This window comes from Alexandromys fortis, unplaced genomic scaffold (genome assembly GCF_014885135.2).
Source record: "Alexandromys fortis isolate MF-2015 unplaced genomic scaffold, M_Fortis_MF-2015_v1.1 scaffold_7, whole genome shotgun sequence".
NCBI lineage: Eukaryota > Metazoa > Chordata > Mammalia > Rodentia > Cricetidae > Alexandromys > Alexandromys fortis.
This window is the reverse complement of record NW_026067920.1, coordinates 5,798,149-5,811,744: the sequence shown is the minus strand read 5'-3', so window position 1 is coordinate 5,811,744 and position 13,596 is coordinate 5,798,149. Positions and strand designations below refer to the sequence as shown.

Here is a 13,596-nt window from a genome sequence, read left to right as displayed (position 1 = left end):
ACTCAGGAGGCAGAGGCAGGTGGATCTCTGACTTCGAGGCCAGCCTGGTCTACAAGAGCTAGTTCCAGGACAGGCCCCAAAGTAACAGAGAAACCATCTCCAAAAACCAACCAACCAACCAAACAACCAACAAAACAACAAAAAAGAAAACATGTACTCATTTCTTAATCTGGATATATTTATAAAATTTATGTAAAGACACTTGTAAGGCTAGTTTATAGTAAATTAAAAAATGGTTCCACAGTGGGCCCCACTGAGGCAGAAAAAAAAAAGGTTCCACTATTTTGACTGAATTAGTCTAATCACCTTAACAATGCTTGAAGATGTAACTTCAGATGAGTTATCACCAAAAGGCTGGTATTCTATAAAATATAACTTTATTTTGTTGGCTTTTTTGTTTGTTTTTGTTTTCCAAGACAGGGTTTCTCTGTGCAACAGCTCTGTCTGTCCTGGAACTTGCTTTGTAGACCAAGCTGGCCTCAAACTCACAGAAATCCTCCTGCCTCGACCCCAGAGGGCTGGGATTAAAGGTGTGCACTACTACTGCTCACCAGGCTTTTTTTTTTTTCTTTTTAATGTGCATTAGTGTTTTGCCATGGTTGTAGGATCCCCTAGAACTGGAGTAAACAGACAGTTGTAAACTGCCATGTGGTTGCTGGGAATTGAACCTGGGTCTTCTGGAAGAGCAGTCAGTGCTCTTAACCACTGAGCCATTTTTACAGCCCTTTTGTTGACTCTATAGAACAAAGTCTTCCTTTGTAGCCTTGGCTTGCCTGGAATTCTCTATGTAGACCAGACTAGCCTGGAATTTATGTTCACCAGTTGCCTCTCCAGTTTGGGATTAAAGGTATGTGCCGTCACACCTGGCCAGCTATTTCGTTTTTGAGACAAGCTCTATCCAAATTTCCGAAAGTAGTCTTAAAATTGGTAATTTTTCCTGCCTCAGCCTCCTGAGTAGCTAGGGAGTACATGCACTAGCAGGCCAGATTTACTCACTTCCTATTGCCTTTTATTTATTTGTTTGTGTGCATGGGCATGGCTTGTGGTCAGAGGTCAAAGGAGTGAGTTCTCTCCCACTACAGAAGTCCAGGGGATGGAGCTCCGCTCCCGTGGCTTAGTGACAGGTGCCTTTACCTGCTGAGCCATCTTGACAATTCAGCCAACTGTATCTAAACATTATTTATTTGCTTGCTATTCATATAGAGTCTCACTCTAGCCCAAGCGATACTGGAACTCACTAAATAGGTACGATTGTTTTGAAACTGCAGTGATTCTCCTGCCTCAGCCTCTCACGATGGTTACCACCAAAAAAATTGTTTTAAATACTTTGAATTACAAAGTCACCATTTGTAAGAAGGGGGCTGGAAGTATTACTTGAGTTTAAACTTTTTTAAAAATATTTATTTTGTGTATGAGTGTTTCCCCTGCATATGGGTCAAAAGAGAGAGCGACTTGGAATAATCCACCATGTGGACGCTGGATTAGCAAAAAGTGCTCTTAACTTCTGAGTCATGTCTCCCGCCTCTTGTTCTAATCGTCACACACCCAACCAATTGCTAGTTTTCCTTGTTTTTAACATGAAATCTCCTAGTCTTTTCTCAAAGTATGTCTTTAAAGATACAGCACTAATTGGCCGATCTGATGCGGAGATTACCGACGTGCGCGCCACCATGCCCATGTCTGACACCTGTCTGTCCCACGCCAATTCATGCAGGAAGCGTTACTGGAGACCCGCAGCCAAGAAGCGTCCGTACTTCCGACCAAGAGACCAATCGGAAGCCGAGCTCACAGAGAAGCCAGAAGCTTCAGTTCCCGGGGAAGCTGCGCGCACTAAAGACGACAGAGCAGCTTCCGGTGCGGGCCGCGTTGCCGTGGAGACGGTGGGCGGGGTGCCGGCGCAAGGCGCGAAACCCTGGGCCTCTGGCCTTCGCCTTTACAGCTTTCCCGGCGTCCGCTGAGGAGTCGGCTCCCTCAGGTACGAGGCCAGGCCTTACGCCCCGAGACCTCGAATGGCTCGTCCCCCTGCTTTAAAGGCGGCAGAGCGCGGGTGCCTATGAGCTGGGCCCTGTGATGGCTCTTTCTCCTGTACAAATGCAGGAGGTGCTGCCTACCCACAAGGCTTCGGGTGCGTGGAAGTGCGACCGGAGCGTGCGTGAGGTTGTTCCGAGTCCGCTCGGCTCGCGCTGTCTTTGCAGGGCCTCTGCATCCTACTTCCCCTGCTGGAGAGCGCCTCAGGGTGACTCTCCCGCCCTCACGAAGCTTATTAGTCAGGGCAGATCCAGATTCGATTGAGGGGTGTGCCTGGGCGAGGGGCTTCTTGTGTACACTGATCTCAAGTGACCGAGCCGTTTGTACCACAGGTCCTCATTTGGTGTAGTTCCTGAAGGTGTGTAGAGGCCGGAACGCCGGTGGCGGTTCTGCCACCACCTGTTAGCCAATGACCTTGAGTACCCACCCCATTAAGGACAATAAGCCCCTGCTGAGACGACGGTGTTAAAGTGGGTCACCTTAATTGTGGTCCGTGTCCCTTAGATGGTGTGGTAATTACCAAGTGTTGAGCAAGTAGGATTTTTTGGGAAGGCTTCCTGGAAGCAATATTTGAAACTCACTCAGGTGCTTGATATATCAATGTCCTCTTTTTTTTTTTTTAATAGGATCTTTTAATTTTTTAAATTGTACAATACTGTAGCTAAGTGTATGTGTATCTCACTATCATGGTCTTTAAAACATTAAAATATTAGCCGGGCAGTGGTGGCACACATCTTTAATCCCAGCACTCGGGAAGCAGAGGCAGGTGGATCTCTGTGAGTTCGAGGCCACCCTGGTCTACAGAGCAAGTTCCAGGACAGCCAGAGATACACAGAAAAGCCGTGTCACAAAACAAAACAAAAAACCCACAAAAAATATATGTGAAATTGGTCAACAGTGGGAAATAGTTAAGAAACCTTGCCCTGAGGCAACTACCAGTTTGGTTTCTTACTATAAAGTTTTGCCTTTCTGGACATTTAATTGAAGTGAAACCATTTAAATGGGATATGGTGGCACATGCCTTTATTTGAGGTACTCTGGACGTAAAAGCAGGCGCTTCTCTGAGTTTGAGGACAGCCTGGTCTACATAGTGAGTTCCAGGACATTCAGAGAGACATAGAGAGACCCTATTTCAAAACACACACACAAACACACCCCCCCCAAAGTGAAATCATAATATATGGACTCCTGCGACTGACTTATTTTATTTTGTATAATGTAGTCCTGGCTGTCCTAGAATCACAGAGTGGTCTTAAGTTCAGAGACCTACCTGCCTCTGCCTCCCACGTGCTAATAATGAGGATGCGTGCCACCATGCTCGACCCTAAGCATTTTTGTATAAGCTTGTATACAGACATAGTTTCAGTTTCCTTTGGTGTATGGGTAGTAATGGAATTTCTGGATTAGTTTGTCCTTTGTTATCATCTCAGGAGATCAGTCTTCATGTGCATCTGAGAGCCAGTGTCTAGCAATCATGTTTTATCTTGGGCTGTCTTTGTAATTAACAGCATGTATATTACAACTTAGAAACAAATTTATGTATTTAGGCTTTTTTTTTAAAGATTTATTTTACATACAATGTTCTCCCTGCAGGTATGCCTGTGTGCCAAGGGCACCAGATCTCATGATAGATAGTTGTAAGCCACCATATGGTTGTTGAGAATTGAACTCAGGACCTCTGGAAGAGCATCCAGTTCTCTTAACCTCTGAGCCATCCCTTCAGTGCCTTATTTTGGTTTTTTTGAGATGGTTTCTCAGTGTAGCCTTGATTGTCCTGGAACTTGTTTTGTAGACCAGGCTAGCCTGGAGCTCACAGAACTATACCTGCCTCTGACTCCTGAGTCCTGGGAGTAAAGGCGTGTGCCACCACAGCCCAGCCCAGCCCCAGAGATTTACTTATTTGTTTGTTTATTTGTTTTGAGACAGGGTCTTGCTACCTCTTGGCTTCAAACTTGCAATGATTTGGGGCTCAGCACTTAAAAATACTTGTTCTTTTCTATTTATTTACTTGTTTATTTATTTATTATGTGTACAGTATTCTGCCTGCAGGACAGAAGAGGGCACCAGATCTCATTACAGATCTCCAGTTCCAGGGAATCTGATACCCTCTTGTGACCGCCAAGGAAACTAGGGACTCAGGTGGTACGTGGACATACTTGCACACACAGCATTCATATTCACAGAATAAATAAATGTGATTATTTCTGGGTGGGGGGTATAGACAGGTTTATCTCTGTGCAGCCCTAACTGTCCTGGAACTAGCTCTGAAGACCAGGTTGGCCTCAAACTCACAGAGATCCACCTGCCTCTGCCTCCCGAGTGTTGGTAGGCATGCGCCACCACTGCCTAGTTATAAATAAAGGTTTAAAAAAGAGGAAAGCTTGCAGAGCTCCTCCTTTTTCTGGATTACAGCTATGTGGCACCCTGCTCAGTTTATTTCCTGCTGCTGATTGAACCTAGAGCTCTTTCATGGCAGGAAAGCACTAAAAACCATCTCCAGCCCTAACATCACTAAAAAGTTCACATGGCACGGATATGATTTTTTTTTTTTCTGAATTTTCGAGACAGGGTTTCTCCATAGCTTTTGGTTCCTGTCTTGGAACTAGCTCTTATAGACCAGGCTGGCCTCGAACTCACAGATCCGCCTGCCTCTGCCTCCCGAGTGCTGGGATTAAAGGCGTGCGCCACCACCGCACAGCTGGATATGATCTTTTACAGTTCATTTATTACTCATTTTCCTTGAATTGTGTGGTCTTTTTTTTTTTTTTAACATTTATTATGTATACAACATTCTGCCTCTATGTATGCTCACACGCCAGAAGAGGGCGCCAGATCTCATTACAGATGGTTGCTGGGAATTGAACTCACGACCTCTGGAAGAGCAGCTAGTGCTCTTAACCACTGAGCCATCTCTCCAGCCCCCAGAACTGTGCTTAATTATGATGATGATTTTACCTTTTTAGAGTATCACTATAAGTACATCACAGTCGTTCAGTAGACGTCACGTTCACTCTGTCTGCTTGCCTCCACTGTGTATTGTCTTATCTCTTATTTTTTATATTTGTTTCCTACAGTTTTGTAACCAGTTGCCACCAAGTTGGTCATTTCAAAGAATGTCACTCTTGTTCCCTCACAGCTCTGGAGACCAGAAATATGAAGTTAAGGAGGCATCCTCTGTCAGAAGGTTTAGGGAAGATCTCTTCTATACTTTCTCTTAGATTTTTTTAAAATTTTATTTATTTATTAAAGATTTCTGCTTCCTCCCAGCTTTCTCTTAGATTTTGGAGTTGCCAGAAATCCTTTGTGTTCCCTAGCCTCCAGTCACAAACAAACAAACAAATAAATGTAATTTTTAAAAATAAAAATATTTAAACTGCATAAAGATTCTTATAGTAACATTGACAACCAAAAAATTAATCTGGGAAGACTAAGACTCTTGATTGCTAATGATCTAGTTGTGAAGGAAAATTGAAGACACTGGAAGAATTGAGCCTGTTATAGCTTGCTTTTTTAAAAAATATTTATTTATTATGTATACAATAGTCTGTCTGTGTGTATGCCTGCAGGCCAGAAGAGGGCACCAGACCCCATTACAGATGGTTGTGAGCCACCATGTGGTTGCTGGGAATTGAACTCAGGACCTTAGGAAAAGCCGGCAATGCTCTTAACCTCTTAACCTCTGAGCCATCTCTCCAGCCTTTTTTTTTTTTTTTTTTAAGTTTAAAGTGTATTTAAAGTGTAGCCAGGTGTGATGACACATGCCGTTAATCCCAGCATTCAGGAGGCAGAGATCCACCTGCTTCTGCCTCCTGAATGCTGGTATTTAAGGTGTGCCCCACCACCTAGTGAGGACAACTTTCAAGAGCCATTTTTCTTCTTCCACCCTCTGTGAATCAACTCGGTCAGGTTAGCAACAAGTTCCCTTGCTGAGCTATCCTATCTCACTGGCCCTGAGTAACTGTTTTCTTTTTGAGACAGGGCTTTCCTGTGTAGCCTTGACTGTCTTGGACTGACCTTGAAGTCACAGAGATCTGGTTGCTGGAATTTAAAGGTGTTCACCACTGTTCTTGGTGTAGACGTAACTTTTTTTCTCTTTTTTTTTTTTTTTTTTTTAAAGGAAATGCTTCTATATGTAGCCTTGGCTGTCCTGGGACTCGCACTCCTCGAACTCACAGAGATCCTCCTGTGTCTGTCTCCTGAGTGCTGGGATTAAGATGTGCACCACCACTGCACAACTATGGGGTATTTCATGATTAGGGAGTCCCTAGCCCATTGTGAGTGGGCATCCCTAGACTGGTAGTCCTAGATTCTATAAGAAAGCAATGATGGCAGCACACGCCTTTAATTCCAGCACTCGGGAGGGGGCGGAGTCAGGCAGATCTCTGTGAGTTCAAGGCCAGCCTGGTCTACAGAGTGAGTTCCTGGACAGCCAGGGCTGTTACAACAGGGAAACCCTGTCTTGAAAACAACAACAACAAAAAAAAGAGTCATGATGAATAAGCCAGTAACCCATGCCCTTCCATGACCTCTACATCAGCTCCTGTTTCCAGGTTTCTGCCCTGTTTGAGTTTCTGTTCTGACTTTCTTCCTCAAGCTGCTTTGGTCATGGTGCTTCACCACAGCACTAGCAACCCTAACTAGGCCCATACGAGACTTTCCATGCCTGGTATTGAATTAAGAAGTAGAGGGCAGAGACCTCAGAGTTGGCAGACAGCTATTTACAAGTGTGACCCCTGGGAGTGTGCAAGCAATTCACTCCCTTCTTCCCTTTCCTGCAGTTATAAGAGGAAGACAAAGGCTTTGGTTCATCAGTAATCCAGTCACAAAAGAACATATCAACCGCTGGTTGAATTTCCATCAAAAGGGTTCAGCAGAGAATGGAGAAGATTGACTCCAGGTACATGATAGGGCAAAAAGACAGCCGAAGTTACGTTTCAATTGCTGGGTCATGGGCATGCCAACACACCTGGCTAATGTTGGAAATACAATGTTTGATTATAAAGTATGATGTTTCAGTAGGTGGGTGGTGCTTTTTGTGTGGGCATAGTCAGCATCTGTCTTCATGAGCTTAACAACAAAGCTTTGTTGAGTGTTAATGTAGTGTATGAAGAGATTTTTTTCTCTTCTTTTCTCTCTGTTCAAATTTAAGGTCTTTTAGGGGTGGTGTGGTTAAGAATCCTTGTTCTCCGAAGGCACTGCCCCTCAAAAAGTCTGCTGCCCTCTCTGTGATCCAGAGGGAGTTACCTAGAAGCTGTCATCCTCTATATTCTCATGCCTCTCAAAATTGGCACCGATTAAGAGAACTGCGCAGCAGGTGAGACTTTTTGTTTTTCCCTTCTTCCCCAAATTGAAGGTATAATTCTTATTTTTCCTTTTCCAGTTGGTTGGAGAACTCTTCAGAGTGGAATAGTCAGATAAAAAGAATATTTAGGGCCACCTTTGATGGTGCTTGACTTTAATCCAAGCACTTAGGAAGCAGAGGCAGACAGATGTCTGTGAGTCTGAGAGAAGCCTGTTCTACACAGAGAGCCAACCAGGATCACTTTGTCTTAAAAAAAAAAAAAAAAAGAATATTTAGGAAACTGCAGATACAGTCTGCATCATCAAGTTTTCATCTATGGTCTCCAGTTGTGACTTATACAATTGGCTGAGTCCTGAAGAATCGTGTAAGACTTAGCTAGACAAAATGTAGGAAGAAGAAGGTTTCAGGCTGAGCCCAGAGATTGGCAAGATTGAGTGCATGCGAGTGTGCAAGTGAGCATGTGAGCAGCAGGCCGTGCCTTCAGCACAGTCACAAGGGGATGGCAGACATGCTACGCTGATGACTGGCAGTGGCACAGCGTTGCACAGGGGTTTGCGTAGAGAGCACTGAGTGATCACTGCTCCTCATACAGTGTTCGGGAAAGGCCAGGTACATGGATCTTTGCCAGGGGTTTTAAACAGGAAGAAAAATGAGAAAAGAGTTATTCCCCACAAATCTGATGTCTCCGCCTCTTCATTGACAAAATACTTTGTATTGAAAGGTGTTTTGTGTCGTCTTGTTTAAAGTGAGTCAGGAATGGTGACACAGGCCTGTGGTCCCAGCCATGTGGCAGATAAAGCAAGAATATGGCAGGTCAAAGCTATTCTGGGTGACAAGTGACATCTGTAAAAAAAAAAAAAAAAAATACTGTCCTTCTAACTTTTCTAAAATAATGACAAAGGAAAATTGGGCATGTGCTCCAGTGTGAGTCTTCTCTTTGTCCACAGGATAAAAAGAAACAATTCTATAGGATTCTTTTTTTTCCCCGCATATAAAATATGCTGTTTTATTGATCATCAAGGAAAAGTAAACTAAAACCACTACACACCCAGCAAATGGCGAAAATTAAAATCACTCAAACCATGGTGGATATAACTCAATGGAAACTATAGCATATTGCTGATGGAGAGACAGCCACTTTGTTTTGTTGTGTTTTTTTTTTTTTTTTTTCCCTTCGGTTTTTCGAGACAGGGTTTCTCTGTGGTTTTGGAACCTGTCCTGGAACTGGCTCTTGTAGACCAGGCTGGTCTCGAACTCACAGAGATCCGCCTGCCTCTGCCTCCCGAGTGCTGGGATTAAAGGCGTGTGCCACCAACGCCCGGCCGGTGAGACAGCCACTTTGGAGAGAGTTTGGCCACTTCTTAAAAAGTGAGGCATGCACTTATCACACAAACCAGATTCTCTACTCCTCAGCATTTAAACACACTAATGAAATCATATCCACACACTTATAAACATGAATACTCACAGCTGCTCACCAATAATGACCAAATCTTAGAAACAATTCAAATGCCTACTAATTGGTTAACAGGTAAACAAATTGGGCCATACACATACATGAGAATACTGCAAAAGCAAAAGAAACCAAGGACTAATTCAGCTAATATGAATAAATTTTCTATAGGATTCTAAAAAGATAATGTTTATAAGCCCTTGTGTTGAGTTCTGCTATTGCTGGGTCTAAGCTCCCATAGTCGGGCACAGAAAAATTCCTGCAGCTAATCTTGGTGCCTGTTAAACTGTGTAGGACTCAACTCTCTGCAATCTTTGAGACTTACACTCTCTGAGTGTTATTACAGCAATGCCTGTTTTTTAAAGTGTTTGGGTTTGCAAGTTAGTGGTAGAGTGCCTACTTAAAACTGCGAGAGGCCTTGGGTACCATTCACACACACAAGGGGTGGGGAGGAGATGACTCCAGTGGAGAAACTGATGCACTGATGCACAAACACACACACATACACATACACACACACAGCGTTGTCTGGGAAGATGACTGCACTGTAGAAATTGATAAAGGCCAAACTTTCCTTATTCATACATTTCTTTACTGGACTTGTAAAATTAAAAAAAAAAAAAAACCTTGAGTGGTAAAGTGCGGCATGCTTTTTTAAAATATTAGGAGGCAGAGAAATGTGGGTTTCTGTGAATTCCAGGCGAGCCGAAGCAAAACCCTGAAGTCAAAGGGAAAGTGTTTAAAAACAATCTTCTTTTTTAAATATTTGTTTATTTTTACTTATTTATTTATTGTGTGTACAATATTCTGTCTGTGTGTATATCTGCAGGCCAGAAGAGGGCACCAGATTTCATTACAGATGGTTGTGAGCCACCATGTGGTTGCCAGGAATTGAACTCAGGACCTTTGGAAGAGCAGGCAATGCTCTTAACCACTGAGCCATCTCTCCAGCCCTAAAAACAATCTTCTTGATAGTAGTTTTTTGTTTTGTTTTTCAAGACAAGGTTTCTCTGTGTAACCTTGGCTGTTCTACAGCCGTGTAGACCAGGCTGGCCTCGAACTCAGAGATCCGCCTCTACCTCCCCAGTGCTGGGAATGCACCACCAACACCCAGGTTAATTTAGTTTACAAACCATTTCTGTGGATGTAAGATTAGCTATGATATCATCTTTTGATGCAGACTTAGGGTCCCTCTCCTTGACACCTTAAAGATTCCATCTCTTTTCCAGAAAACTCCTGTTAGCTAGGTTAAGTGTTCAGATGGGTGTGTCTTTCTTTTCTTTCAGGTGTGTGGCCAGAAAGTGCTTGTATTTGTGGATTCGAATGACTTTTGGAAGAGTAACTCCCTCCAGAGCCAGGTATTGTTAGCTCAGGAAAGTGAGCTGCTGTTGGGCTTCTTCTGTTTCTGTTATTTTATTTAAAAAATTTTCGGCCGGGTGGTGGTGGTGGTGCATGGCTTTAATCCCAGTACTCAGGAGGCAGAGGCAGGTGGCTCTCTGTGAGTTCAAGACCAGCCTGGTCTACAGAGTGAGTTTCAGGACAGGCTCCAAAGCTAGAGACAAACCCTGTCTTGAACCCCCCACACACACACAAATTTTTTTTCAATGAAAATATAATTATATCTCCTCCCCTTACCTCATCAACATTATCATCATTCTCTCTCTCTCTCTCTCTCTCTCTCTCTCTCTCTCTCTCTCTCTCTGTTCAATTTTATTTATTTATTTATTTTTGTTTTTTTGAGACAGGGTTTTTGTGTAACAGTTCTGGTTGTCCTGGAATTCGCTTTGTAGACTAGACTGGCCCCAAAGAGATTCCCTTGCCTCTGCCTCCCAAATACTGGGATTAAAGGCATGCGCCGCCGCCACCACCACCTGGCTAATCTTTTTTTTTTTTTTAATGATAGAGTCAGCCGGGTAGTGATGGCACATGCCTTTTAATCCTTGGGAGGCAGAGGCAGGCAGAGCTCTGTGAGTTCGAGGCCAGCCTTGTCTACAAGAGCTAGTTCCAGGACAGGCTCCAAAGCTACAGAGAAACCCTGTCTGGAAAAACCAAAAATAAAATAAAGATAGGGTCTCACTTTGTATTTTCAGCTGGAGTAGAACTCACTATGTAGGCTAGGCCGGCCCCCAGCTCAGGATTAAAGGATTAAAGGCCTGGATCAGTAAGGCTAACAAGCAGGCTTCTAAGGGATAGTAAAATACAATATAAGATAAAACAAAAACAAACATGTCAGAATTGGACAAAACAGATAAACAGAAGGAAATAGCCCAAGAGAAGGCACAAGAAAGAGACTCAGTCATTCACACACTCAGGAATCCCATAAAAACACTAAATTGGAAGCCATAATATATATATCCAAAGGACCTGTAGGGTAAAAAGAAGGGAAAAATATGTAAATAAAATAGGATTAATAAAAAAATAAGGTGGATATACAGATAAGCCCTGGAGAAGCCAGGAAAAGTTAAACATAACGGAAGAAAATTTTACCTGTTCTCCTAAAATTCTGGGGGAAAATGAAGTTTAAAACCTGGTGACCCTTTGCTATCTGTAGGGCCAGGCTTTACCTGTATCCCCATCTTAGATAGGGATTCTAGTGCTATGAAGATACACCATGACCACGGCATTTCTTATAAAAGAAAACACTTAATTGTGGCTAGCTTTCAGAGGGTCGTCCATTATCATCATGGCGGGATATGCTGGAGTGCAGGCAGACATAGTGCTGCAGAAGGAGCTGAGAGTTCTACATCTTGATCCACAGGCAACAGAAGGAGCCTGTGTCCCCCTGGCCAGGCTTGAACTTATAAGACCTCAAAGCTTGCCTCCACAGTGACACACATTCTTTAACAAGGCCACACCTCCGAATAGTGCCACTCCCAATGGGCCCCCACACATGAGTCTTTGGGGGCCATTCCTATTCAAATCGCCCTACCTCTAGAATTTGTTTCAGTTATCCTTGACCCTTTTCCCTAAAATCTTGAGCATTGTTTCTAGGCCATAAACCCATCCTTATGAGTGATTTCACTTGTGCTTAACAACAGCCTAAGTGACTTCTGTATTGTTTGAGGGCCAGGGCAATCCCAACATCCACATTCTGTTTACCTCCATCATTGTCCGTAGATCCTAAATCTTGGGCACTATCTTAGAGTCAGCAGTACCCATCTTTGTGAAAGAAGCCAGATGTACTTTATAAGGAATTTCAATATAAACATGTCTTAAGCTTTGCTATACTCCCAGGACTGAATTGTTATCGAAAACCTTCTAGAATTGTACTGTGCTCAAAAATGGCTAAAACAAAGGACCTGACATCAGACTCCCAAAGTCTGAACTGAGTTTCATACTTGTCTCTGTGGCTCTTAAAATCTGTATGGACCTCCTCCCCATCCCTGCCCCACATATGGTGGCACAGACCTTTAGTCCCAACACTCCTGAGGCAAAGGTATAGGCAGGCCAATCTCTGTGTGTTCAAGGCCAGCCTGGTCTTCAAAGCAAATTCCAGGTCAGCCAGAACCGTTATACAGAGAAACCCTGTTTAGAAAAAACAAAGACAATCAAAAGTTAATAATAAATTTAGAAAAAAAGAAAAAGCTCTGAAATAACATTGAGAGACAAGGAACCCCAAAGGTGCTGTTATGCTCCTTAAACCAGTTTTTAAAAGCAACAGTGAGTGTTAGGAGGGGGAAAAATATCAGTAACCTGCAGAATTATGAAAAAAAAAAAAACCCAACAACTTAAAATGTAATTGACAGGCCCAGCTTTTATGACTTACTTTGACAACATTTTTAGCATAGCACTGACTCACTTTTGTTATCTTTTTTCTGACAGGGTCTTTCTGGGTAGCCCTGGCTGGCTTGTGTAGACCAGGCTAGCCTCAACTTTACCAAGATCCTGCCTTTGCCTCCCAGTGCTGGGATTAAAAGTACTTAAAACTGCTGGGCCATGGTGGCGCAAGTTTTTAATCCCAGCTCTCAGGCACAGAGGCAGGTGAATCCCTCTGATTTCGAGGCCAACCTGGTCTACAAGAGCTAGTTCCAGGACAGCTAGGACTGTTAACCCTGTCTCAATACTCCCCCCCCCCCCAAAAAAAAAGTACCACCATAGCTGGCCTTTTTGTTGTTGTTGCTGTTGTTTTTGGAGACAGGATTTCTCTGTATAGCCCTGCTTTTCCTGGAACTCACTCTGTAGACCAGGCTGGCCTCAAACTCACAGAGATCCACCTGCCTCTACCTTCCAAGTGCTGAGATTAAAGGCGTGTGCCACCACTGTAGGCATTTTCTTTATTTTCTATTTTCTCTTATGACTTGCTTTAGTTATAATTGTCCTCTCCAGATTCCAATTAAATTAGCATCTGTGTTCCCATTAAGTACTCACTGGTTTGCTTTGTTACTGTAACCTAGAAATTAAATGTAATTACCACTTTTTGAACTAGAAACATGTTTTAGGACTGGGCATGGTGCACATATCTATAACCCCAGCATTTGGCAGGCTAAGCCAGGAGAATTAGGAGTTTAAGGCCAAGGTAAACTGTGTTTAAGGAAAACAAAACATGGCCTGGAAGATGGCTCGGAGGGTAAAGGTGCTTGCTGTGCCTGGAATGGTGGCGCACACCTTTAATCCCAGGACTCAAGAAATAGAGGCAGGGGGGCTGGAGGGATAGCTCAGTGGTTAAGAGCATTGCCTGCTCTTCCAAAGGTTCTGAGTTCAATTCCCAGCAACCACATGGTGGCTCACAACCATCTGTAATGAGGTCTGGTGCCCTCTTCTGGACGGCAGACATACACACAGACAGAATATTGTATACATAATAAATAAATAA

At 43.4% G+C, this 13,596-nt stretch overlaps 1 protein-coding gene across 4 annotated transcripts in view; it reads left to right on the top strand.

The window, feature by feature from the left end:
• Sfi1 (SFI1 centrin binding protein) overlaps positions 1–13,596 on the top strand; it is a 65,203-nt gene that overhangs the window by 5,034 nt on the left and 46,573 nt on the right. For 3 of the 4 annotated variants that reach the window (XM_050141283.1, XM_050141282.1, XM_050141281.1), the window contains exons 2-5: positions 1,715–1,975; positions 6,807–6,925; positions 7,178–7,342; positions 10,070–10,141. In XM_050141283.1, the coding sequence (XP_049997240.1) occupies positions 6,906–6,925; positions 7,178–7,342; positions 10,070–10,141 (257 nt within the window). In that variant the 5' untranslated portion in view covers positions 1,715–1,975; positions 6,807–6,905. The remainder of the gene's footprint in view (positions 1–1,714; positions 1,976–6,806; positions 6,926–7,177; positions 7,343–10,069; positions 10,142–13,596) is intronic. The other variant, XM_050141284.1, reaches the window with a different exon arrangement.